We start from the raw sequence: 27428 nt of genomic DNA, 5'->3' as shown, positions 1-27428 counted from the left end.
TCAGAAACTGATGGAAGGGTGCATTGGTGAGCAACCTTTTGGTCAGAGAGCGTGGTCTCACAGCAGTGGGAAGGCTCGTTCTAGGAAGTCTCAGTACCCGAATCATCTTATTGTCCATTGGGGAGAGGGCGATCAGAATTGAGGCTTGGTTCTTCCCAAATGGGAAGGGCAGGTAAGTGGAATGCAGTCAGGTCTTACGCCTCTCACGGAGGTGGGGGGATGACTCTGGATCATTTCTGTCTTGGGAACTATCAAGACCTGAGTTTTGCCTTCTGGCTCCTTTATCTCTCTTTCGCTGGAAGGGCAGGTAGGGTCCTGCTGCCACCCTCCAGGCAAAATTCCAGAGGCAGAGGTTGGGTGATACCGGAAAGGAGTCTATCTTTAAAAGCGTCACAGTTTTGGAATGACAGCTTTCCACATGCATTAGTTACTTGGGCCTAGGAACCAGCGCTAAACTTTTTGACTCTTCGGTTACAGCTTTAATCACTTAAGCCTGTCAATTAATGCTAAACTCTTTAACACCTGAGTTCTCCTAGCTTCCCCTGGTTAGTTTTAATTATCTTATTTCTATAGGATTAGTTTACAAACTAAAACAGCATGAGATTAAGTACCAAAGCTACCCAGTTTTGGAAGAAGGGCAGACTTCTGCCTCAGAGGTTGTCCCCTCTAGAACAGCCAAAGAAGAGTAACCCTGCCGCCCCCTGCCAGGGCAGCCCCAGCGATCCTAGGCTGTGCCCAGAGTTCCTTCCCATTCAAAGTTCCATCCCTTGGAAAATGCAGGCAGCTGCAGCACAGTCATCCAGGCATCCTCGAAGAAGAAAAGCCTGAGAACCTTCTTTTATCCCAAATCTCACCCATAATTCCACGCACTCTGGAGGCATTCGGCTTCTCAGCCAGTCCCATTCTAGGCTGTTCAGCATTGCCTTGGGCAGGTCTTACGACCCCTCCCTACTTCTCCTTAGTGATCTGATCTCTGTATCAGTAGTGCATTTATATATTTATATCAGTTATCTCATCCGTGTTTGGTAACCATAAATAGTTGGACTGTATAGAAAAACACAAAGGACCAGTAAAGCTATTATTATGGCTGATCACCAGCAGACAGGTGAAGACAAAGAGAATGGATTCTGAGTTCAGTATCAATCCATAGGCCTGCTGGCCGTAGGGACGTCTTCGGAGGTAGCTGCCTGCCTCCGGCGTCTGCAGCTCCTCAGCCAAGAATTCATGACGTCTGTAGACGGGGTGGATGCCCATTTGCGGTTAGGCCACTTCCAATGAGGCAGGAGAGTGTCTTTTATCTGATGTTCTTCTCAATGAACAAAATGTCCAAGTAGTAGTCAGATGACCTTTAAAGTCTTCTGTCTCCTGGGAGCTTGGTTTATAAAGCAACAGTTGGGTACATATCTCACCCAGGAGGTGTTTACAATTTACATCATCCCCTGTCCAGTCGAGGTTCAGATGGCCTTCCCCCTTTAGACTAAGGACAACCGTTTTAAAATCCTGAATTGGGCTGATACCTAAAGGACTTCATAGGTTGATTCATTTACCTAAATCCTCTTTTGAAGCTTCAAGAGACCGGTTAAGTCTGTTTTTCCAGTTGTTCTGCTTAATTTTAAAGCTGGCTTTTTCTAACTGTGCCTGCAAGAGATTAGTTTAGAAGCATCAGAGGACGCTTACTGTGGCTGTCTTAGGTATAAATGGGAGGCTGACCGTCGTGGTGCTTGTGGGCCTGAGAGGGAGGAGTTTTTGCATGGATTTTGAGGTCTGTAGAGTGTGGACAAACTTCCAGGGGAAAGCAGCCTATCCCTGCGTGCGTGGTCTCCAGATGGGCCAGTGCTGTAGCTGTTTCTAGGGAACGTTTTTTCTCAGGAAACCCATAGAGGTCCTTAGTCACCTAAGAATGAATGCCTGAGCAAGCGCCAGTGAGAGCCGGACCTTCCCCAGGCCCAGGCCTCTCTCCACCAACTGGCCCCAGGATGCCCTCTGCAGAGCTCTCTTCGCTGATCATTCATCTCCCTTGAAATGTGTGTGCCCTGGAGTCAAACCCAGTGTCCTCGGTGGTTGGAGCCCGTCTCTGCTGTTGCCACTAAGCAGGCTGTGAAAGAGAGCTGACCCCAGCGTCTTGCCCTCGGGTCCTCGTCCCTTGGGTGGCTCGCCTCCCACCCTCAAGCCAGATCCCTGTTCTAAATGGCGTTGGATCCAGAGAGACTGCTGTTTGGGGCAACTAATCTGCGCAAATTCATTGGAGTACTGTTTCAAACTAGTCTCTAGGGATCCCAAATACTGCCTGTTTTTACTGTCACTCATTTTCGCTCCTTTCTGCTGCTCTTCTGTGACGTTCCTGCCTTTCTCCTACTCAGGTGTGCATGCACGTGTCCCACCGTGCGGACACGGCGGCATTGCAGGGTCTGTCCTCTGCCGTTTCCCTGTCTTCTCGCAGAGAGGGGAGCTCTCACTCCCGTCTCACTGGGAGCACCGAGGGACACAGGTGGATACGAGCGTACTTCCCCACGACAGCAAGGGGCTGGCAGGAGGAAACCTGGGTCCGTTTTAGTCTCGGCTGAACAGGAGAATCAGGCTACTCTGGCGGGGTTTGGAGACCGAGCTCTGGGAGTTTGGTTAAAGCACCTCCAGCTGTGAGGGTGGGAGGGCGCAAAGCTGGTGGGATGCCTAGTCCTGACTCAGGGCCATACTGGGAAAGAGCAGTACTGTCACAGTCTCTGTGTGCATTTAATTTTTTTTCTCAAAATATAATATTGCATGAGAATCTCGGGGTTCAAATTATTCGCACATACAGGTGAAATTCTTACGTGTAGCCAGGTTAGAGAACCACAGAGGATCACGCCCCAGACCATCTTCACTGATGGGCAGATGAGTGCATAGAGCAGGGATCCCTGCTTTCAAAGTATCAGAGTCCTTCTATTAGCAATTAAATAATCTTTATTAAAAATAATATGTTATCAATACAGTGGAAGACCAATACACCATAACCAAGTGGTGCAAATGCATGGTGAAAAGATGGATGGGTACTGGGAACTTATTAATATGTTTCATTCTATCTTTAAACAGATATTTCCTACTCTCGTTGGTAATCCAGAAATGAAATGCATAGGTAATACACTCTTTCTATACTCATAGTTTAAAACAGCGTATTTACGACGCCCTAACGTTTTACATTCCTCTAACGTTTTACATTTGCTCTGGAGAATGACTTCCAGAGAATTGAGAAGTAGATCTGCAGAGCGTGTTTTGAAGGGGCCCCACAGATCAGGTCAGAGAGATTGCGTGTGATTTGGGAACCGTTTGTTCACTGCAGTATCTGAGTAAAACGTATGTTTGACTCCTTACCACACATCCTACACTAAAGAAATTGCAGATGGGTAAAAATTAGATACAGATATTTCTCTAAACAGTTTAAAGAAAAAATAGATTTCTGGGAAGGGGGGATTAAATCTTCAAAAAGAATGAAGAAAATCACGAAGAAGGCCAGTCCTTATCATTGAAACTGACAGCTTAAATACATCTAAATAACATTATCAAAAGCAGATCTACCACCCCCCAAAATTGGGAGCCCTTGATGCAAGAAGGGTCCCTTGCTGGGACAAGCACGTGCACATGGATAATGTCGCACACGTTCCGCAGCGGACACCACACTGTGCTCTGGAAAGGGAAGGTATCTTTACAGGAGAGACATGAACCCAGGCAGGTCGTCTGGACCACCGTGTTCTGTGTGAGGCCCTTGGCAACAGCAGGGCTTCCGGTCACTCTTGGCGATCAATGTAGTAGTCGAGGAAACTGGTTGTGTTACCAGGGGAACCCTCAAACTAGCATGAATAATCATAAGTAATTTGCCCCCATTGAGTGCTTCCTACCATTGTCCTCTTCTTTCTTGCAAAAACTCACGAGGCAGCCCGGCCGGCGGCTCAGCTGGTTGGAAACATCCGTCCCATACACCAAAACATTGCAGTTTGCTCCTCATCTGGACGTGTCCGGGAGGATCAACGTGTCTCTCTCACATCAGTGTTTCTCTCTGTTCCTCTCTCTCAAATTGATAAACATATTGACTGAGGATTAAAAGTTTAAAAAGATCCATGAGACATATTCTAACACACACACACCCTCTTGCTGTTTTGATGCTCTTCTGTACTTGCAGTTATAAGAGTGAAAGAGGTAAATAATAGGAGAAGAATGGAAGCCCTCAGCCCAGACCCTTGACTGGGTGCTTGCTGGCAGCCTTTTCCAAACTGCTGAGAGAGAACACGGCATCCCCTTCCCATTATTAACGTCTCGCTTTCTCAACCCCTCCTTACCTAGTTTCTGAATTTCTCGGGTCTTTGATTTTGGACTGTCTCCTGCCTGCTCTTTGGCTGGCTCACTGCTAATCAATCCCTGTCTCACAGAGTAGGCAGGAGAAATTAAAAGCCCTGCAGTCCAGCCAGTCGTGTTTGCTCTTTGATGGCATCTTTAATGAAAAGTTCAGTGGGGCTGATTGAAGTTTTGGCATTAAATGGAGTTGGGGTTGATCTGTGGGAGTCATTCTTTACATTTCTGTTTTTCGTAGTTGACTTTGGCTGTATTGTCACTGGGAAAACAGACTCAACGGAAGAGAGCACCAGGGTGACGATGGTTAAGGGACTTAGCTTTGCGTCTTCACTCTGCACATGGCTGGTCTTTCTGTACTCTTTATTTTAGGCGAGTGTGGTGTCCTGGTGGGTTGGGTGACCCTCGGTCTCTTACAGTTCTGTGTTCTGTGGTCCCTGCCCCCAAGGTCATGAAACGAGTGCGCACCGAGCAGATTCAGATGGCAGTGTCCTGCTACCTCAAACGCCGGCAATACGTGGACTCGGACGGTCCCCTGAAGCAAGGACTGCGGCTGTCACAGACTGCTGAGGAGATGGCAGCCAACCTGACAGGTGAGCGTGGGGCCTCCCAGGGCGGGTGGAGCAGGAGAGCTGCTGCCGAGCTCCATGAGCCGTCACTCTCTGCTGGAGATGGCGCCTGGGAGAGTGGACGCCCAGCAGCCTGGTGCAGGGGAAGGGGGCGGTGCTGGCCTCCCAGACACCGTCAGTCCTTCAGAACCGTGCTCACATGCCACTTCTCCCAACCCCTGTCACTGTGTACCCCTCAGAAGGCTTGAGTAATTGTATCTGTACCTGACGTTAAGTGCAACTTCTCCTCCCATGAGCTCTTGCCCTACGAGTCCAACAGGGCCAGGGTCTCTGTCCCACATGGGCCCCTCCCCCGGAGCTTGGCCTCTCCTGGAGTCTGGTCTACTCCCTGAGTGAGTGCTCGGGGGGGCAGTGGTTGGACATATTGGCCGCACAGCTGTGTTCCTGAGATTGTTTTTTTATAATTTGAGGGTTTGGTGCTTTGTTTGCAAACTGGGTTCCTATTTAGAAAAATTTGCCTTGAATTCATGTGGAACAGTGATTTTCAACCTTTTCCATCTCATGGCACACATGAACTAATCACTAAAATTCTGCAGCACACCAAAAATGTGTTCTTTGCCAATCTGACCCCCCAAAAAGGTATAATTTTTATTTATTCACACCAGACGGCTACTGTTGTGTTGGCTGTTGTCATTTCTTTATTTGACAATCTCAGGGACAAGAGGTCAGTGCCCCGGACTGAATAGTCGGATGTTGGTTGGTTTCAGAGTTCTCCCGGCACCCTTGTTGAAAATCACTGATCTGGAGTAACAAATAAGTGCTACTTAGCTATTTGGTGAGGTCAGCTTTTTACGTGGATATAATTTTCCTGTGTTGAGTTTGTGTGCTGGAGATTTGAGGGGGGGGAATGCCCTGCAGTGCTTTTAGGGTGACTGTGAACATCTTTGGTGGGAACACAGAGTTGAGTTAGCAGTGCTCTCGCAGCTGGGCCCTGGCTCCTCTCCTCTGCTCGCTCCGGACCCTTCTCCCTTTGCTCTGTGCTTCCTCCTGCTTTTCTCAGTTCCTCTCACCGCCTCTCAGGGGTTCCAGCCTGCATGCTGGTGGCCGCAGTTGCCTCCTGCCACCTTCAGGGTCCAGGATGCAGACCCTTCATGCTCTAAGTGTGTACTATTGCCCTGGCTGTGGAAAAGAGTGTGATCAGTGAACCGGAGGGCGTCCCCAAAAGAGTGATTCCTGACTCCTCTGAGACCGTGGAAGGAGCTCAGTCAGACACCTGCCTTCTCAGCCCTCAGCAATGGAGCCACCTCATCCTCCCATTTCTTCAGACTCTATCAGGTTGCGCCTGCCACAGACAGGGTCAGATGATGGACTGGGGAGAAATTCATCAGTGCCTTATGGTTTCCAGTAGGGTAGCCAGTTTACAGGGCCAGAGTGATTCCTTCTAAACCTGCCTTCAGAGCCTCTGTTGTGCACGAAGAGTCTCCTGCTGCCCTGTGCTCATTGGACCCGGGGACAGTAATTCTGTGCTGTTATTGTTGGTGGGAAATAGGAGCCGGCGCTGTCGGACACATGTCCAGAACTCCCCTCTTCTGAGTTGTCTTAGTCCAATAGAATGGTTTATTCGGAGAGTCACTCTGCCTGGAAAGTCACCAGGAAATGTGTCATAATGTCTTGTCCTAGGTCTTTCTGTTAATCCAGTAATCTGAATAATTATGTCTTCATTCAGCAGATAATTACTGAACATCTGCTGTAGGCCATGCTGAAAAGTTCTAGAGGTAGCGAGATTGTGAACCCAACTCCCAAATAGCTTAACTTGGCAGTCGGAAATGAGGCGGATAAATCAGCCATTATAGTAGTGTGTGGGGGAGCGAGTTCAGCACAGGGTGATGCCTCTGGTTCTGTAGGAACAAGGAAGACGGTGACTTGAATTAGCCTTGACGGGCCAAGGAAGGCTTCCCCAAAGGCCTCACAGTTCCTAGCATACAGCCAGGGGTCCATAAATAGTCAAAGGAATCACTAGTTGTTGACCAGGGGGGCAAGTTGGAGGAGGGTATCCCAGGTGTCTGGTGTGAGTGCCAGAGAGGTCACTGGCGGCTCTGCTGACCAGGGAAGGGCCGGATGAGAAGCAAGGGAGCTAGCAGTGAGGACAGCCTGAGTTAAGGAAGTGGTCACAGCCCTGGAGAGGGGAGATGTTCAGGGTAGAGGACTTGGTGACGGACTCAGGCGGGGACAGCACGAGAGAAGGGAGGAGACCCTTCTTCCGTGTCAGCCTTCAGACATGTCCTCCCGCTTCGGCTGCCTGGGTTCCAGTAGAGAACACGGATTTCTGCGTGTCCCCTGTAGGTCGTGCCTCCCCACCCTGCTGCGTAATTACCATTTCTGCATCTGTGTTCCATCTTCTGAAATGCAGTCATGTTTCATCCAGATTATTATTACTGGAAATGGCTTTTCTCCGTCCCAGTGCTCCCCACCCCCTGCAGAGAGTGTAGGGGATTTTGTTTTTCTTTTTAGAAAGCATAAACTCACAGAGTGGAGATTAAGTGCCTCCTTAGGTACGGAGACGCCAGCCTCCTTCCTCCCATTCCTCTGTCCAGAACACGAGCAGCCAGGTGCGTTTCCTCCAGGAAGGCACTTAAAAGATGCTTCCCTGGTGAATAGGACCTGCTCGAGAGAAAAGACCTAAAGACACACTCACTGACTTTGGGAAGGTGCTCCTCCGGATCCTCCGGGATGATGAGCGCACACACGGAGTTCCATCAGCTCTGTGGTGCCTTTCAGCTCCATGCCAACAGCTAGGGAGGGTCAGGCCCGGGGAGAAACTGACCTACTTAGTGTGAGAAATAGACATGGAAAGAAACACGAAAAGCAAAGAAAAGCAACTCGAGGGAAGCAAGCAGCAGAGGGTCGAATACTCAAAAATACTGCCTTTTGGCGGCCTGGAAACGAAGAGGGGGTGCTATTTTAAAAAACAGCATTCATAGAACCCCCCAAATTACAATTTAAATACGTAATAGTAAACCTGAAAAATCAGAAGAGTTGAAAGTTGAGGGAGCCCCCCAGAGAGCAGAGCAGGAAAACAAATGGCATGTGGGAGAGAGGACTAGAGGGTCGGTGCAGGGAATCTCACCTGGGAGTGGTAGCGGTGCCAGAGGGGGAGAACGGGGGAGAACCAACGAAGTGATCCAAAAAAACCTTTCAGAACTAACGGACGTGATTTCCAATCCGGAGGGCCCAGTGAACAGCCCGCACATGGTTGAAAATAGACCCGCACCAAGGTGCCTATTGTCAGATGTGGGAACTTGGGGTCAGGTGCTTCCAGACAAGTCTCTCCTGAATGTGCGGACCTGCCCTCTTCTGTTCAAGTGATTTGTTCCATGAGTTTACACCTTTTCCTTCCCCGGCTATCATTTTACTGGGTGTCAGGAGGTGGGGAGATAGGTGTGCATTATCGTGTGGCATATCGAACCAGAAACCCAATGTACTTTGAAAATCCACTGAAGTGTCAGTTGATGTCAACGCAGACTCAGTGCCCTCGCCCATCCAGCCTGCCGCGTATTGGGTTAATCGTTCTCTTTCCCACCCCATCTGTGTGCCTTTTCCTCCGCAGTCCAAACCGAATCTGGCTGCACCAACATAGTGTCTGCAGCCCCCTGTCAGACGGAGCCCCAGCAGTACGAGGTGCAGTTCGGACGGCTGCGGAGTTTCCTCACCGGTGAGTGCACAGTGCCAGGAACTTTGTCTTATTAGGAACAAGTAATGCAAATGTCCTGCAGAGCCCATTGTGTTCCTGGTACTTCTCGGGGTGCTAGAGGTCCAAAGGTAGTGTAACTCTTGCCTCAGGACTTATGGTCCATGGGAATTTTAGATAGAGTTCAATCACAAGATTGAAATTTGCAAGGGCTGGGGCTCTGGGCATTTTATTCACTGCCTTACCCATGGCCTTCACGGTGACTGGCTTGCATTGAGTAAGTGAAAGCGAAATCAGCCGTGTATAGAGAAGCGTGTTTAAATGCAGCATGTTTAAAATGTGCATTGATGTCACTAATAATACAGTTCGTGTCGCAACGGCCTTTCCCCTTATTTCCCAAAGTGCAAGACAGTGGTCTTCGTGAATCAGCAGTCAGCTTGTTGGTGGTGTAATGACCACTGGAACACACGGTCAGTAGACAGGAATTCTAATCAGTTCTTCCCATCACCGTGTGACTTTTTTAATTAATCACTTTTTTTTTAATAGAGTCACTCAGCTTGTCTGGGGCCTCTGCTTCTTCACATATGAAATGAAGAAGGCACTTGAAAGGGGAAACCAGCTGATTCCGTCCAGCCCTGAAATGACGGATTATAACTTTTATCTTGGGAAGATAATTGCACTAAGAGAGACCATGTTGATTCTAGTTACTTGTCAAACTCTGTTGTTGAGTGCTTTCTTTATAGAAAACAACTTGAGGGGTAAGAAATACAAAACATTCTCTGCCCTCAGAGAATCAAGAGTAATTAGCGTTTATTGGTTAGTGGGAAATTGTAGTTAAAACACTTTGGGTTGTTTTATTTTTATTTCTTTATTTGAATAATCCTGACATTAATCATTTTTAATGGTGAAGATGTATTTAAGGTGTCAATATGTAAACCAAAATAATATACCTAGTTTTACACCTGCTTAGAGTTGTCTTAATTTTACGTGACTCTCTTTAATGGTCAGTATTTTAAAGGCAAGAGTCCACTTTTCCTGTGTTCTGTGGTTGGGGGAAATGGCCAAAATGTTACAGGAAATAGAGTACAAAATACAACCCTAGAGGGGGTTATCTTATTGATCTCACAGTTGTTAAGTGATGAACTTCATAAAGTGAAGACTAGACTGTTACAAAAATGAAAAAGTCATAGAGATTAAAGGTTTAATAAAGAAGAGTCTATTATGTTTAACTGGAAAGAAGGAAATTCCATTCAGATCCTCATATCATATGAATATTAAATATCTCAGAACAGCGGTCAGCTGCTTTCCATCTCCACTAAGGATAAAAAAGAAAAATTGAATTTATAAGAAGGATTTCATTCAGAGGTAAGCAAGAACTTGAAAATAATTAGTTATTTTTAATCATTGGAATTGGTTTATAAAGCTTTAAGCAGTTTTTAAATTTTTAAATCAGTTTTTAGAGAGCTAATTTTCTTGGTTTTTAAAAAATGATTATTACATCTCCATGATGGATTTCTCTCCCCATTCTAGTGGCGGGAAGCTGGCTTAGGGGGAGAAAAGCTTAAAGAGACCTGGCCCCTGTCGGCCTTTTTCTGCCATTTATCCAGCCTGTGTTTCTGTTTGCAGCGACTACATGCCAGGTTAGATATTGCAATAAAGTATGTTGACCACTAATGTGATTTATCCTGACGCAGAGTTCTTTGTTCACATTTACCTCTTCTGGGCTCTTGATGATTTTCTTGAGTACTCACCAGAGCTCTCACACTTAAAGGGGTAGCCACCCCCCTTGGACTTGATGGTTTGGTGTTTTTTCTCACATGTGACCCCTTCTTTGTTCTTATCCCTCAGTTTCCCTTGCCCAGAATTTTACATTTTGATGTATTACAATGTTGACCTTTTTCTCTGCAATTTCATGTCTTGTTTAAAAACTGAGAAGGTTGTCTGTTCTAGTCTCGATAACTTGATTTTTTAACCCGTTGCCCACAGAGTATTTGGAAAGGGTGAATATATATGTTTTTCCTTACAGACCGCTTTGCCTGGAACATTTTTCTCTACCTTCAGGTCTCTGAAGAGCAGTCAAATCAAATGAACAAGTATTTCCTGAGCTCTGAGATAAAGCCCAACATGTAGTCACTCATCTAAATGGGACACTAACCCTATCATAAGAAGGCTAAAAGTAAACACTTTAAATCAAATTTAAATTTGAACACACAAGTGCTTTCACAGACCAGTGTAAAATCAATCGCTGATTGTTGCACATTCGAGTGAGAGGAGGAGCTGATTTAGGTGGAGGAAGTCGCAGAAGTCCTCCCTGAGTAGGAGGGGAGATTTGAGTTGGCGGTTGGAGGACGGGTTGGGTTTCTGTAAACTGTGGAAGAGGAGGAGTGAGAGGACACGGGGCACCTGGTAAGACGTGAGTGCGAGGGCCAGAGGGCAGAGGTGGCGCTCTCTGTGCAGGGACAGGGAAGGGTTTGGCTTTGCTGAGAAAGGGCCTTTCGGCTTGGACATAACCTCAGACACACTGGAGTCTGAACCTCATCCTGCACACTGGAGGCAGCCATGGTCATGGCTATTGGTCTGAAAGCAGTTTGTGACAGGGGTTGCTAGGAAGCCAGCCTCGCCTCCACTGCAGTACTTGAGCAGTGAAGTGGATAAGGAGCAGACCCCGACAGTGTTGTGGAAATGGAGAGCAGGGTCTTGATTTCGTATTTGAATCACCAGGGTAGACTCTCCCAGCAGTAAAGGAGGAAGGAGAGCTGAGCCTGCTTCAGGCTCTGTTGATGGGGGTGGAAGCATGTTGAGCAGAAGTGAGACCCTGGCTCCTAGGGGGTGGGCACGCACTCAGTGCTTGTTCTTGAGAGTGAAAGGAGCCTGAAAGTGAAGAGGTGGAGTCAGGGAAGGGGAAGGGTCAAGCCAGGTGCTGTGGTAGGAGGTAGACCAAAGGACAAGGACATCTTGGGGGGAGGGCCAACCCTACAGAGAAGAGAAGGAGAGAGTCCTGATGAGCTCCATTTGTGTTCGACTTGGTGTCCTTTTCACTAGGAATCTCTGCGAACTCTACGAGAAACTCATTTTTCTCGTGTCTCCCACCAGCAGAGTAGAGCATCACGTAGACATTCCTTACGTAACTCGGTGTCAGTGTCTGGATGGACGGATGGACGGAAGGAGAGGCACACTTTTCAGAGGATTGTTACTTTGTAACGAGAAAAAATAACATGCATGAAGCAAGAGTCAAAATGAGAGTTAAGACTCAGTGTGAGTTTCACTTTGCTCCACACATAGAATATGTTGATTAAAATTTACTTTATACCTAATATGTTGTTCTCTTCACACAAGAGAGAAAACTTAAGCAGTTTTGAAACTACAGGCAGAAACAGCGGGAATTTCCATGAGTTTTAAAGCAGTGCACCCTAGCTCTTGGTGGCCAGGTGTTTTTCCTAAACTTCAGGGTTAGAAACGCATCAGAAACAGATGGGAGGAGCCCGATGGTCCGGTCCCAGTGCCTTTATTAGCTGGTTGAGCCCGACTGCAGCCCCAAGGGAGGCAGGAATGGTTTTTCAAGGAGAAGCACGTCTGGGGGTGGGGAGTAAGGGAGGGGTTAGTCCCTAGTTCTGGACTGTTGCCGAAGGGTTTCAGGACGTGAGTCTGGACCACGGGCGGGAAAGGGCGGGTTCCCAGGTGCAGAGGGTCGGTCAGACCGCCGGCCATTGTGGTTGGTGCCAGACCGTGCAAGGTGGGAGAGTTCTTTTTTTTAAATATATTTTATTGATTACGCCATTACAGTTGTTCTAATTCCCCCCCTTCATTCCCCTCCACACTGCATGAAGCCTCGAGCTGTCAGAGTCGGGACAACTGAGTCCTGAGCAGTCTGGTGGGTCGGAACAGCTGGCTTGATCCTTTCATTTGGAAAACAAGCCTAAACTCAGGTTTTAAAGAGTTGAAAACAATCTTTCAACCCAATAGAATATATAGGAAGTCTAATCGGTAAACATGGAGTCTTTATTTTTTAATATTTCGGAAAGAAATTTTTCCATGGTCTTCAAAAAAACTGCAGTGTTTAAAGAAGTATCAAAAGCTGTATTAGACAGTGTTCTCCAGAGAAATAGAAAGATTTATTTTATGAAATTGGCTCAGGGGATTGTTCAGTTTAGCAGGTCCAGATCAGCAGGCCGGAGACCTGTGAGGAGTTGCAGTTCAAATCCAAGGGCAAGGAAGCCGTGAGGGTGGCTGGAGTCCCTCCTCCAGGGAGGTCAGCCTTTGTTCTGTCAAGGCCTCCGACTGCTTGGAGGGGCCCCGTTCACAGTATGATGGAGGGTATCTGCTGTACTCAGAGACTGCTGATTTAAATGTTAACCTCATCTAAAAAACTTCTTCACAGAAACTTGAGAATAATGTTTGACCAAGGATCTGGGCACGCTGGCCCGGCCAAGCTGACACAGAAAATTAACCACCACGACGCCACTGCCCCACCCCCTGCCCTTGCTGCCCCCTACAGAATTAGCTTGGCACCCGTGTCCATCTCCCCGACCACACTCACTCTTCACGTACAAACAACCAGCAAGACTGTGATGTCACCTAACGTAACACGGCTCTCCTGAGCACACTGACCCCTTCCCCGGAAGAGGCAGCAATGCCCTTGGGTGGTGCTTACTCTTCTCCGGACACCCCCTTAAACACTGCATGTGAAGTTAACAATACTGAAATACTACTGAAATATAAAGGCAATGTAACTTACATGATAAGGGGATGAGGGGGGGAGAAAGCAAAGATATTTGGATATACACCAAAATACATTCATAACATTCATATTCAAAATATATTCGTAACAATAAGGAAGCACACCCATGACAGTTACAGTCCTCGTGCCTATAACTGGTCGCACGGTCTAGCTGGTATTTATAACTACCTTCTACTCTCCAGTCTGTGTTCCCTTTGCCTTCATTGAGCACCTGAGCTGGTCCTGGTTCTTTACCTGGTTGGGAAGGGTCTGGGCCATTTCTAGTCCTGCCTGGATTGGGTGGTTGTAGTTTCCACTGACCTGACCCACAGGGCACATTAATGCTAAGAAGCCCCCTAGGCGTCTGCTGTGTCCCAGACTCGCCCCTCCTCGCCTTAGCTGTGGAACGGCCGTCAGCTGCCCCTTGGTGGTCAGGAGCTGCCAGCCAGCCAGCACAGCAATCCCCCCTTTGCCCGTTGATTCAGATGCATCAGGAGCCCGAAGTGGCCAGGTGACTGTCGTAACTTGCAGTTGAGCTGAATCACTGTTGAAGTTCACCTTCTCAATGTGTTTGAGTAGGGACACCTTTATTCTAGAATGCATGCATTTTACTATTCCCTGTGATAAAATAGGGTATTAGAGATAGCAGGCTGGTGTCATTTATCATCAAAATAGGGAGCAAGATTCCCGAACGAAGTGTTCGTAAATCTCCAGCAATGTATGGATTTCTTTTCATGAAAAGTAAAATAGTAGCAGAAGTGCTAAGTGTTGACAAAGTCCTTTTTATTAATTTATTTCTTGGTACTCTGGATATTGGTACTTTGGATATTTTTTGGTGCTCTGGATATATAACCTTTAACGTTTACTGTATTTCTGTGTGAAATCGAAACTCTTACAAATAAAGTACAAGCAAAACCACGATGGTGGTAAAGTTCAGGTTAACAGTGAGGGCGTGTGATGGATGGCTTTTGCCAGAACTCACTTGCTGCCCCTGTGGGCACAGGGATGGCACTAGTGGCTGTGCCCTGCAGTGGCCCTGCTCTCTGCCACTCGTGGAGGTGCCGCATACACCTCTGTGCTTCTCTCGGTGGCCCATGACGGTGAAAGCCATACACTTTTTGGAACATGCTTTGTCACATAGTTTCATGGGCCAGATAAATAGTTCAGCTTACTGATGGGAAATGGCGTGTTTGTAACTGACCGCTGCAAAGGAGAAGTTTTACTTTTAACCACCAGAATCAAAAGGAGGGTACTTCCAGATATGGGGCGATTGTGAATGAACGTTGTCATCTTAGCATTAGGACATGTTAATGAACCCACTGAAATAAGTACTTTAATATCCGATGTTCTAGTCAGTGGCGGAGGCCAAAAGTAATTGCAAAACAAAATAGAGCGCTAAAATCTTATGTCAATACTTACTTGCTGAATGGCCATCCAGATAATTCTGAATCTATCTGTGGTTCATTGTTTTTTCAATGATCAAGTGGAAAAGTTTCTGGGAAGAACTCAGTCTCCCAAGAATGCATCCGCAGGCCTTCGGAGGTCTCAGGTGAGACGCACTAGTGGGACCAGCACTAACCCTTGAGGATCCAGGTGGAAGCTACTGAATTGTTGTGAGAACTTAGGGAAGTCACTTAACCTCTGGGCATCATGTTCCCGATTCGAGGCCAGTGTCGCCGCCAAGTTTTGCAGGACTTCAGAGCCCAAGCTGTTCCCCCTTCAGGCAAAAGGCTGGGACCTTTGAGTTTCCAGAACTCTCTGTGGGGCTTTCATTTCGGTCCTGAGCCTCAGAAAGGTGGGTCCTGACCGGAAAGCACTGTGTAGTGGTGGGCTTCCCAGGAGGGTCCCGTTCTTCTTTGGGCCTGTGCTGATTATAAAGCCCTCACTTTTTTTCATTATAGATTCTGACTCCCAGCATAGCCACGAAGTGATGCCTCTCCTCTACCCTCTCTTTGTCTACCTCCATCTCAACCTGGTCCAGAACAGTCCGAAGAGCACAGTAGAAAGCTTTTACAGTCGCTTCCACGGAATGTTTCTGCAGAACGCTAGCCAGAAGGATGTCATCGAGCAGCTCCAGACCACTCAAACCATCCAGGACATCCTGTCCAACTTCAAGCTTCGAGCATTCCTAGATCATAAGTACGTGGTCCGTCTCCAGGAAGACAGCTACAACTACCTTATCCGCTACCTCCAAAGCGACAACAACGCCGCCCTGTGCAAAGTCCTCACCTTGCACATCCATCTGGACGTGCAGCCTGCCAAGAGAACGGATTACCAACTCTACGCCAGCGGCAGCTCCTCACGAAGTGAGGGCAATGGCTTAGAGCCCCCTGACATGCCCGCCCCGATTCTGCAGAACGAGGCTGCCCTGGAGGTCTTGCAGGAGAGCATCAAGCGAGTCAAGGATGGCCCCCCCTCCCTCACCACCATCTGCTTCTATGCCTTCTATAACACAGAGCAGCTGTTGAACACTGCGGAAATCTCCCCAGACAGCAAGCTGCTGGCTGCTGGGTTTGACAACTCCTGCATAAAACTGTGGAGTTTACGATCCAAGAAGTTAAAATCAGAACCCCATCAAGTAGACGTGTCCCGCATCCACCTGGCTTGTGATATCCTGGAAGAGGAGGTATGAATAATGTGTTTTTTTCCTTCCCTGCCTCTGCCTAGCTAATCTATGTAGAATATTCCTTCCAAACTTGACTGGTCTGACGGAGAATGGAAGTCTTTATTGCCTTCATTCTCTAGCTAAAGCCAAACGGATGCCCTGTAACCTATAGCCATTGAATTCCTGCCCATGCGTAGCCTCAGAAAAGAGGAAACCCTTTTTTAGCAACAGAACTGAACGTTACTGATGAATGGTCAGAACTGACTACTCTCTGAAATGTGGATAACATGACTAAGCCTGGTTGAAGGCCTTAGCCAATACTGAGATTTACAGTAAGGGTATGGGCCCGTGGTACTCGAGCAAATGTAAACAGTTACAAGTAAATGCATTTTAAATGGTGATAAATAGTGTGCTCTTTTCCAGTCTCATCAGCAGTGAGGGAGAACCCAGGCTCCTGTGCTCCTACCAGCCCCAGGGGCTGTCAGCCTTCCCCTGGCAGTGTGAGCCCTCGGCTTCACAGGCCCAGGCTGTTCTGAACCCCGTTCTGAAAGGGGCACAGAAAGTATAGGTGACATTTCACCCATCAGTCAGTGTAATGGTCCTGTTTGTTCTGCGTGGGGCTGATCGTTGAAAGTGGTAGCTGAGTGGCCTGAGTTTGGGGTCACTGAGAATCGCTGCCCTGGGAAACATGTGAGCGCAAGGAGATAGAAATTGAACCTGGCAGAGTTCACTTTCCCCAAGAGCGGCCCACGCACCTGAGGGCCAGGGTGTTTCTGTCGCATCACCATGGAAATTCATGTAGCTGTGCCTCACTTGTTTTGGATGGAAAATTCTTTGCATGAGGCTGAAAAATTAAGGATTTCTTGTTTTTTAAATTGCTGGAGTTAATTTGCAGTTGCTGGTAGAATACTAAGAATATTGTGTGCACAAATTAAACTCTTTTTTCCAATTCCTGTTTTCTTAGTCACCTTCCAATTAGTAGTAATAGCCATTGAAATTTTTGTTTCCTGCAATGGAGACAGTATAATTAGAGGAGTTTGTTATGAGGAATAGAGAGTCTAAATCCCAATGTGCAAACTCTGGTTTCTAGGAGTTTATAGAAGTACCCTCTAAAATCCTTTTTTCTAATTGCACATGTATTGAATTATCGGACTTCTCATTTCCGTGGAGACAGTTCTAGCTTCTTGGAGGCTCTTCACATGCACCCGCGGACAACTCTCCTCTTACAGAGAGAGGACTACTACCTCTCTCTGTAAATGCAAAAATCTTATTTCTACTGGCATATTAGTTTAGATGGTACTGAATTAGGGAATATTTAGGCATTAAAAATTCATATAAAGAAAGATAGCAAAGGTAGATACAAAGACGGAGAGAGCATTAGACTAAAATAAAAAACGTTTAGATTCTCCCCTGGTTCTATGACTGGTTCTGTGAAGGCTTCCAGTCATCGAAGGGCATGTATTTGATGACCTGGAAGTGAAGAACGTAGTGAATTCCAGGAACCGAAAGAAATTAATTATGACTCGCGTTGGGAGGGGTAAAACAGGAAACACCATGGTGCCACTCTCTATTCGGGAGAGTGTGGTGGCCCCAACCAGGGCCATGACAGTGGAAAGAAACACAGTGGATGGGTTAGATGGGAGCTCATCCCTGGGCTAATGGAGGGGCTGCGGCAAACGAGGGGTCCGTGGGCGACACCTGTGTCTGGGGATCAAACAGCTGAGCGCACGGTGGGTGGCGCCCTCCACCTGGAAGAGCACAAAAGACATGAGAACAGTGGTTAGTTGCTTTAAGTATCTTTCTGGTTTATTCATCATTATCCATGCGGAAAGTAGTGAAGATTCTGATTCTAGCCTCTGCTTTCCTTAAGAACAGATTTTATCTTAAACTTTAGGACTAAAGTTGAGATCCCCTATTCTGTTTTTGAGGGGTTTCCTGTCTGTGATCCCTACACCCCCACCCATTTGGTCCCAGCAGTTCAGGGAAGTTTTCTCTCTTGTTTCTGTCGAGAAGCATTTTGTAGCAAAGCAACATGTAAATTAGTTCTGGTAGTTGGTTTCTATTGTTTCTTCCCTGAGAATTTGGACTTCCTTTCTCCTTGAAGAATTCACCATTAAAATCAGGACTCTTAATGCAAAGTCCACAAACTCACGTATGTATGGAAACCAAGCAGGTAAAAGCAGATGGTGAAGCCACCTGCACCAAGGAGATGGCAGGAAGGAAGAGCACCGTGCAGAGCAATTTAAAAAGCCGGTTTGCGGTTGCTGCTCTAATCTTTGTGAAGCAGAAACTGTTGCACAGATTAGTGGACACAGCGTTTTAACAGTAGGCATTTAAAACAGTGATCAGACCCAGGAATTCCATTGCTAGGTATATAACCAAGAAAACTGAAACAGTATATCCACACAAAAACTTGTACACAAGTGTTCTTAGAGGCGTTATTCGTAACATCCAAAACATGGGAGCAGCCCAAATGCCCATCAGCTATTGATGGGTAAACAAATACTCCATCCCATGGCATGGTATCCAGCCATGAAAAGGAGCGGAGACACGTGATACATTGTAACACTGTAATGTGGATGAGCCTTGTAAACATTGTGCTGGGAAAAGAAGCCAGTCACAAAGGACCACACATCACAGAGTTCCACTTACAGGGGACATCCAGAGCAGGCACATCCGCGGACACAGAAAGTAGGCCAGTTCCTGTCAGGGGCTGGGACCCTGGACTGGGAGGGGACTGCTCCTGGGTAGCGGGTCTCTTCTGGAGGCGACGACAGCCATCTGTGCCCAGACGGTGGCAGGAGTCGCACAGCTCTGTGAACGTGCTCAAGACCACTGAGCTGCACACTTGAACAGAGTGACTTTAATCGTGAATTCTAACTCAGTTTTTTAGAAGAATCAAACAGTAACCAAAAGGTGTATGGAAGCACAAAAATTCTCTGTTAATTTTGCCGAATGAAACTGGGTTTACGGCACTGCCCTATAGCTTGTTATCTCTACTTCAAAGACGGTCTAGATTAACCTTTGAAAATCTGTGCTGTGGCAGAGCAGTGCCCCTCCCCCAGACCTGTGGACCCTTCTGCAGACACTCGGAGAACGAGGCCTGCACTCTGGGCTTTACACGAAGCGCAGCTGGGAGCGAGATTCAGCTCTCACCACTGTCGGTTGGGAGCTGAGTGTTTTTAATTCGCTAACAACGTGGCACAGGGGCGTGTCAGACAATAAAGATCTGTTTACTTCTCTGTGTTTTCTAATTTAGGCACGTTTTATCATGTGCATTTTACAGTTTATTATTACACAATACACTTTACATGTTAAAAACTCCAATTCGGGGTGCATGCCCATTCACTGTGAAGGGTTCAATCAGTTGCAGGGAGTTTCAGGGTGCAGCCCTGTCAGATGAGAGGCAGGGGAGAGACTCTGTAGGGCTGGGCATGTGTGCATTGTCGCCGGCTCAGAGTTTCCCCTCGCCTGTGCCGAGGGAGGCCCTGGCGGGACTGAGTTGAGCCGCAGAGGAAAACGGGGCTGGCTATTTTGAGCTGTGGTCCTGGCAAAGAGCTGATCAGCCAACAGGGACGTTCTGGTGTCCCCATTTCTTGGACTAGCGAGTCAACCAAGCACCTTTCCATAGGCTGGTGACAACAGTCATCAAGACCCGTGGGGGCCCTGGCCAAGTGGCTAGTTGTAGTAGGAGCATCATCCCACTGTCTCAGGGTTGTGGGTTCGATCCCCAGTCGAGGTACATACAGGACTCAACCAGTGAATGCATGAATAAGTGAAACAACTACTTGATGTTTCTCTCTCTCTCTCAAAATCAATCAATAAATTTTTTTAAAAAACTTTTAATTCCTTTAAAAAAAGACCCTTGGAAGGGCCAACTTGACTCCCAAGTCCTGGCTCACTCTCCCCAGCTCTGAGCATGCCATTTAGGTCCCCACAAGAGGACAAGGATTGTTTCCATAACTCCTGCTCCAAACGGAGACTGCTCAGGCCTCGGCAATAGTGACGCACCCTTGGCCCCACTGTGACCTTTCACAGGGTCTCTGTGTAATTCCCCCCAGGGCTGTTCTTTGCTCCACAGTTCTTAGTAAACTTTCTGAGGTAGAGCAATGAGTCATTCTTGAAATTTTAAAGTGTATTGTAACCTCTTTGGAAGGAAAAATTACTAATATTCTTGGTTAACACTCAGTAGAACCTTAAGCTCCCAGATGCTTATGTATTTTTAAAGTTGAGTGTCTGGAATAACCATTTTGAATATTCATGGACATCCATATTTATTTTTCTTAACTTTCAAATATGTACACATTGGAGGCGTTTGTTGTATTCTGAACTTAATAGTTTTCAAATAGAAGTTAAAAGAATGCCATTTTCCTAGCTCACAAAGATAGTTATTTCTAAGCCAACAAAGTCAGTGGGTTTAAGAATCTTCATCTTGCTCCTCATTCTTCCAGTGTTTCATGAAAACCCATTTTAACTTCATTCCAGGAGGGAGAGGGGCAGTTTAATCCGCAGTTTTACGGAGCTGGCCTTCGAGAGGATGGAGGGCAGGTGGATTTGGGACACGGAGCGTGCACTTGTGGGGAAGAGGGTGAGGAAGGGGACTCTCAGTCCCTGTCCCCTGGGCAGCTGTCTCCCCCTCTGTCCCCACTCACAGGAATCATTTCCAAGGATCACATGAGTCCCTTGGCTTTAAATCAGCTCCGAAGCCAACCTTGTTTTGTTGCCTTGGGGAAATGTTTGAGACCCTCCAGAAAGTCGCAGTTTCCGAACCTCATCTCGTTTCCTTTTGGTTGCCAACAGTTTGTGCCTGGTCACAGGTGGGAGCGTAATTCACTGATATCCGCACCTTTCTGGCTTATTTTTCTGGTATGTCCAGGGTATATTTTGGCTGAACTCCTACGGTGGCTCCGTACTAATCATGAACTGTGACCACACCAGCCTTCACCCTCGACCCCAGGCGAGGGGGCAGTCAGCATGCCCAATCTGTCCTAGCGGACAGGATGCAGGGAGCACGGTGGCTTATAAAGCAGCTGACCCTGACCAGCCCATAGAATAAAAGAATCTACGAGCTGGACATAAATGCAAAAGTCAGTCTTTTTGAGTGGCAGATACCAGAATTAACTGTGCAGGTTACCACAGGATGGCTGCCTTTTAACCAGCCTTCGACGGCTGTAATCCTCAACCTAAGAGTAAGATCCACAGTCATCACTGCATCTTTTGATTTGATATATTCTTGGCCCCCACGTGAATTTAAGGAAAGCAGTTTGTCAGCTGTAAGGGACTTTTTTCCTTCTTCGTTCAGTTAAACACAGTTACAAGTGTTAAGTTTCCTGGGATTGCCCTTAAGGAGAAGGCCACTGTCATTTACTAGGTGGATGCTATTTCCCACACACTGTCTCCCCGCCCCCCAAAGGTTTTGTTTTCCACACTGCCCACTGAACATTTTTGTGTGTGTCTCTTTTGCACCCCCACCCGACGCCCCCAGGATGACGAGGATGACGCCGCCGGCACCGAGATGAAGGCCCTGCGGGGGCACTGTGGGCCGGTGTACAGCACAAGGTTCCTCGCGGACAGCTCAGGGTTGCTCTCCTGCTCCGAAGACATGTCCATTCGGTACTGGGACCTCGGGAGCTTCACCAACACTGTGTTGTACCAAGGACACGCCTACCCCGTGTGGGACTTGGACATCAGCCCGTACAGCCTGTACTTCGCCAGTGGGTCCCACGACCGCACAGCAAGGCTGTGGTCGTTCGATCGGACGTACCCGCTGAGAATATACGCAGGCCACCTGGCCGACGTGGACTGTGTCAAATTCCACCCTAATTCCAACTACTTGGCTACGGGCTCGACCGACAAGACTGTCCGGCTGTGGAGTGCCCAGCAGGGCAACTCGGTGAGGCTCTTCACGGGCCACCGCGGCCCGGTGCTCTCTCTTGCCTTTTCGCCCAACGGTAAGTACTTGGCGTCGGCCGGTGAGGACCAGCGGCTGAAGCTGTGGGACTTGGCCTCTGGGACCCTCTACAAAGAACTGAGAGGCCACACGGACAACATCACCAGCCTCACCTTCAGTCCGGACAGCAGTCTGATTGCCTCCGCGTCCATGGACAACTCGGTGCGCGTCTGGGACATCAGGAACACCTACTGCAGCGCGGCGGCCGACGGCTCCTCTGGCGAGCTCGTAGGCGTGTACACCGGGCAGATGAGCAATGTGCTGAGTGTGCAGTTCATGGCCTGCAACCTCCTTCTGGTGACTGGAATCACGCAGGAAAATCAGGAACATTGATTTTTTTTTTTTACCTTCGTTGTGACGGACTGGGGCAGCGGCGGTGTCGAGGGCCTCCAGATTGCAAGTCTTACGATCAAATCACTGACTGACTGTGAAAGACCCCCCCCCCGCCTCTCCCCCTTCCCCTGTGCAGACGTCCTGAGCACGCCACCCTTCAGTCAGCCCCCCACATGTCAGAGGACTAGGGGGAGGACGGATGGCGACTCACGGACCTGAGATCGAGAACCGAGATGCTCTGGAGGTTGGATGGCAGGCTCTTACAAAGATGCCACTGTGTCCCAGCGCCTCGTGTCCATCCCACTTCCCCCTCTGACACCGAGATGCTGCTGCTGCCGTGCGTGGCCCCAGGACGGTCGCGGAGGGCTCTCAGGCGGAGCGGTGCTGTGGGGCTGCGTGCCATTAGCCGCCGGATAAAAGGGGGTCCCCACTGGTGTAGGGGTGTGGGGGTGGGGATGGGGCGAGGAGGCCAGGATCACCTGGAAAAGGTCTATCCCTTCCCGTAATTACAGAGAACAGGATTCTTTATTATTATTATAATTATAGTAATTATTATTATTATTGAGAAGAGGAAGTAGCACTGGCAGAGGGTGTTCTCTGCCCCCATCTTTCAGGTTTGACTCCTGACACTGGCTGTGATACTTGGAATTTTTGAGGTTCAGGGAATTCAGAGAATTGCGTAGCGCAGTGTACTGTGAGGAAGGGACCGTTTCTGGGGGACAGGTTCTGTCCCCCACCAACGTGTTTCTAGCAGCAGGTGGGCGGACTGATGGAGAACGTCCTGGGCTCTTGCAGGGACGGTGGGAACAAAAGATTCTCTTCACGGCTGCGCTTCTGTGAACGGTTCTCCCTGAAAGGCCATATTGCCGTAGAGAGATGAAAATAATCTGAGGCTGTGAGTCGAAAGATAGCGTGAGAAAATGCTGAATTTCCAAATGAGCAAATATTCCGAGGTGTGGCTCTTTCAGTCCTTCTCTCCTGGAACCCATCCGCTCCCACCTCCTGCAACAGCAGTTTAACCAGCCCTTTGTGAAAAAGTTGTAAGGACGAATGAACGCATATAAAACTTGGAGGACGAAGCAAGCTCCAGTTGGTGGGGAAAGGATTAAATATTTCTGTTTTCTGAAAAGTTATTTTGTATTTTGTTTTCTATTAAAATGTATTTAGTTTCCAAACAAAAGCGTCGGCATCTCATTTAAGCCGTGAGGAGGGAGAGTGTGTGGCCCGGCACGCAGCTCCCCTTCCGGGTGACAGCCGGTTCCGCGGGCCAGACCAGCCCCAAAGGACGCGCGTTCCTGCCTGCCGCTGTGGTCTGTCCAGCCGACTTTGAACCCCGACTCCCTCGGTGTTCACGGGGACTGTCGGGAGTATTTACCACCGTTTCTGCGTCCAGGATTGCCAGTTGCCGACGGGGGACAACATCTGTTTTGCCGTCTAGAGTTATTTTGTAAGATTTGACTTCCAGTTTTCTTTGAAAATCAAATTATGAAATTGCTAAGGGGTATAAGACCTGTGTTATTTAATTCAGATTATTTATTGAACGATTTCAAATAATGGACTCATTCAAAGATTTAAATGATGCCAGAATTTTTTAAATGTACTTAAATATGTAATATTCTGCAAGGACACCAGAATTATCAGGAAATTAAATAGGAGGACTCTAGAATTTTGTGCCAAAAAACTTTTTTACTTGAGCCTAAGGTGCTAAATAATAGGAAATGTTCCTTGTAGATACGAATATGTATTTGAAACGTTATAAGAAGGATCCTTTGGCGACTTAGCCAGACAGCATCGCCTTCCACATGGTCTGTGGGAAAAGCCTAGAATTCAAGTGCATTCTTAGCTGTAGTAAGTGGGTACTTAAGTTAGATTGTATGGTGTATTGCTAGAAATAATGAAATTTATAAATTGGACGGAATCGTTCTCAGAAGTGGAAAGATCACCGATGTGTAGGTTTTGTGTTTGTCTTTTAACACAGGACTTCTTTGATTAAACACAAATGTATGAGGTTGGTCAGTCTTCACATTATCGATCGTGTATATACTTTGTGATTTCAATTGAAGCGCTTAATCTGTGTGTTTGGCCTTTTTTTCCCTTCTGTTGCAAGCTCGTTTTAAGGCGGGGTCATGGAACTTTATAGAATGCCTGTCACGACTTCCCCAGTATCTTAGGAGGTATGTAAGGGGCATGCGTGTGCAGGGGTGTCCCTGGGGTGCCCAGCCCCGTGGGCACCCTCTCGGGTTGCTCTCTCACGCGCTTTATCTTCAGAGCATTCCTGTGATGTGGCCAGGACTGGTGATGTTACCGTTTTGTATTTGAAATACCTAAATCTGAGAAAACCTATATTATTTATTTTTGGAATAAAGAAACTCTAGAGTATTCAGTTATTTTGAACCACAGTGATAAATCTCCTCAATGTGTGTAAGGTGGGGGGGTGGGGGGGCGGGGCAACAGCTGAAATTTCTTAGACTGTCAGGCTCAGAAAATCTGACTGTAATTTTAATATAGAAGTAGACTGGTCAAAAGAAAGAAAGAAAATTAGGATAAAGGAAAGTAATGAAGACAGACAAAACAGGAAATCATTTGAAATTTTAAAATTCAAAGTCCAGCTTCTAAGGATACAATTGCTAGCTTTTCATTGGTTTTATTTGTATATTAAAAATGTCTTGGTTGTATAAAAATATTTGAGTGTGTAGGCTTCTCATTCTGCTATTGCCCAGATTGGTATTTAAGTATATGGATTAAAAACTTAGTCTGTACTTCAACTTGGCTTTCAGTTGCATGTTTTAGAAAAAGTGTCTATTGAATCTGCTCAGCCCACACCAAAAATTCATATTGCCGACACCTACACAGCAGCCAGATGACTTGAAACTGCCCGGTGGTAAGCAAAACCTTCATTATAGAATTTAAGGAATCCAGATGTTCCTTGTCACTTGCTCTATTAAAGGAACACTTTGATACTTCCTGTGATTGTCTGAAATACCTAACAAGAAGTATCTTTCTTTTTTTTTTTTTTTTTATCAATGTATGGTTGCCTTTCGTGCATCCCCTGCTGGTAGTTGGCCTGCAGGGAACCTGCCTGCAACCCAGGCATGTGCCCTGACTGGGAATCGAACCGCGATCCTCTGGTTCACAGGCCCGCGCTCAATCCACTGAGCTACACCAGCCAGGGCTAAGAAGTATCTTTCTTTATATTAACTACGTGTCATGCCCTCATGTCATGTTGTGTTAGTGTGTGGAAATACAGTGGTAAGCAAAACCAATAACAGTTCATGGATTGAGCTTATAATTTAGAGATAGTAATCAAATAATGCCATGAATATATAAGTCCAAACACCAGTGAGTGGGCTCACTATACTGGGAGCTATGGAAGAATATATCCAGGGACCTAATTCAGGTTAAGCATTCAAAGAAACCTCCCTGAAGACATAACAACTGAGTAAGCCCTGGGGGCGAACAGGAGGCAACCAGGCAGAGCTCGGAAGGAACAGCCCCGACCCTCAGTGGGAAGACCCTGTACACTCAGAGAAGTCCAGTGGGGCTGAGCAGTGTGGCCTGGAACAGGACAGCACGACGGGCGTGTGGGTAGTGGGCAGGGCTCAGGGCACTGTCCAGAGCTAAAGTCTTACCCCAGGAGAGATGGGAGCCATTGCATGGGGCAGGGTAGGGAGGCCATGCAGTCCGATTCCTACCTCAGTGTCATTGGCAACAGGACACTGACCCCACGCTGAGAACCGGAATTCCACTCCAACAGTGGTATAACTCAGCAACAGGTGCCGAACCCGGTCTTTTCCAAGCTCAGCACAGGGCTCTGCTGATGGTGGAAGCCCGCAGCCATGTGCCCTGTAGCCCGGCCCCTGGGGCCGTGACCTGAAAGTGGCCTCCAGCCGACATGTGAGGACCTGAGTCCCGCCTGGGCGCAGCTGCCCCAGCCAGGCCTTCAGGGGCGACTGCAGCCCCAGCTGGCATCTCGGTGGTGGTCCCCTGCTGGACCTTGAAATACAGGCGCCCAGCGACGTCCACCTGATTTCCAACTCACACAAATGGGGAGACATTAAATGTTGCTTCAACCATTAAAGTTTGGAGTTATTCCTTGTGCAGCAATAGAAAATTAGCCCTCTACACACTTCATAGCTTATTCTTCTAACGGCCGCCTTATAGGATGTGAAATAACTGCTGATTTTTTTAAATCACTTGCAGCTCTAAGGAATCAATGAAGGGTGTGTGAGTGAGAATGAGGAGACCAGGAGACTGGTTAGGCCACTGTAGGCGTCCGGGGAGAGATGCAGGTGACTTGGGCTTGCCTGGCCACGGTGGCAGTGGAGAGAAGTGGGCAGGCCTGTGACTGTTGCAGAGGTGGATTGGGCCGCACTTCATCCTGGACTGGGTGGGGAGGAAGGGATTCATGGCCACCTACATGTTTCCAACATGAACAGCTTGGTGGGTAGGCTGCCCTTTATGGTGATGAAACTACTAGAGGAAGGAGACGTTTGGGTAGAAGGTCAAGACTGGAGGATGGGACCTCTTAGCTGGGAGGTGCTTTATGAGAACCAGGTGGGGTGGGCATTCGGAGAGGCACTCCCACGGCTCAGCAGAGAGGCCTGGGCCGACGTGCTGCTTTGGGGGCTGGGTTCATTAGGGGGCTTCGTGCCACTCGAGACAGAAGTCTGACTCCCAGTGGTTTTAAAAACGAGACATCCTTGGTTCACGTCACACAGCAGAGGTCAAGCAGGTTTCCTGTGTACCTCTGAGGGCCCCTCAGTGCTGTGCTTCCACTCTGCTCCATTACGTGGTTGAGTTTGTCATGGGCAGGCTTTGCCCGTGACTGGGGGGACTGCTGACAGCGATGAGGGCCGGGCTCCCCTCAATCCTGTCTCGTGGGAATGTGAGCTCACTTTCTATTCCTCACTCTTATAAGCAAGAGGGGCGGAATCCAAATCTCTCCAGTTTGCATTAGGCCTGGAAATCACCACATGACCTGACAAGGGCAAGACTCAATGTCATGTAGTTGGAATTGGAAGCCTTGCAGATAGGTGGGATTACCAAGGATAAGAACATAGAGTGGGAGGAGATATGACTTCAATACTACACCGTGACATGCTCTAGCATTTACAGGCCAGAGAGGAGGAACAGCCAGACAACAGAAAAAAGTGAGGGGGCACTGTCCTCAGAGCCAAGAGGATGAAGTGCGTCAAAACAGGAGTGGTCAGCTGTGCTGATGAACCGAAGATTCAGGTGAGGTTTAA

At 47.8% G+C, this 27428-nt stretch overlaps 1 protein-coding gene across 4 annotated transcripts in view; it reads left to right on the top strand.

The window, feature by feature from the left end:
* The window catches only part of TAF5L (TATA-box binding protein associated factor 5 like), a 31911-nt gene extending 7191 nt beyond the window's left edge, over nt 1-24720 (top strand). For 3 of the 4 annotated variants that reach the window (XM_037069489.1, XM_037069490.1, XM_037069488.1), the window contains exons 2-5: nt 4769-4913; nt 8497-8601; nt 15196-15920; nt 21385-24720. In XM_037069489.1, coding sequence (XP_036925384.1) covers nt 4772-4913; nt 8497-8601; nt 15196-15920; nt 21385-22182 — 1770 coding nt within the window. In that variant the 5' untranslated portion in view covers nt 4769-4771 and the 3' untranslated portion in view covers nt 22183-24720. Of the gene's footprint in view, nt 1-3056; nt 3113-4768; nt 4914-8496; nt 8602-15195; nt 15921-21384 lie in introns of those variants that run through there. The other variant, XM_037069491.1, reaches the window with a different exon arrangement.
* The last annotated feature ends 2708 nt before the right edge of the window (nt 24721-27428 follow it).

This window comes from Sturnira hondurensis, unplaced genomic scaffold, assembly GCF_014824575.4.
Source record: "Sturnira hondurensis isolate 20B ecotype Veracruz unplaced genomic scaffold, ASM1482457v3 Scaffold0018525, whole genome shotgun sequence".
Lineage (NCBI taxonomy): Eukaryota > Metazoa > Chordata > Mammalia > Chiroptera > Phyllostomidae > Sturnira > Sturnira hondurensis.
The sequence above is the reverse complement of the archived record's forward strand: the minus strand, read 5'-3'. Positions and strand labels throughout refer to the sequence as shown.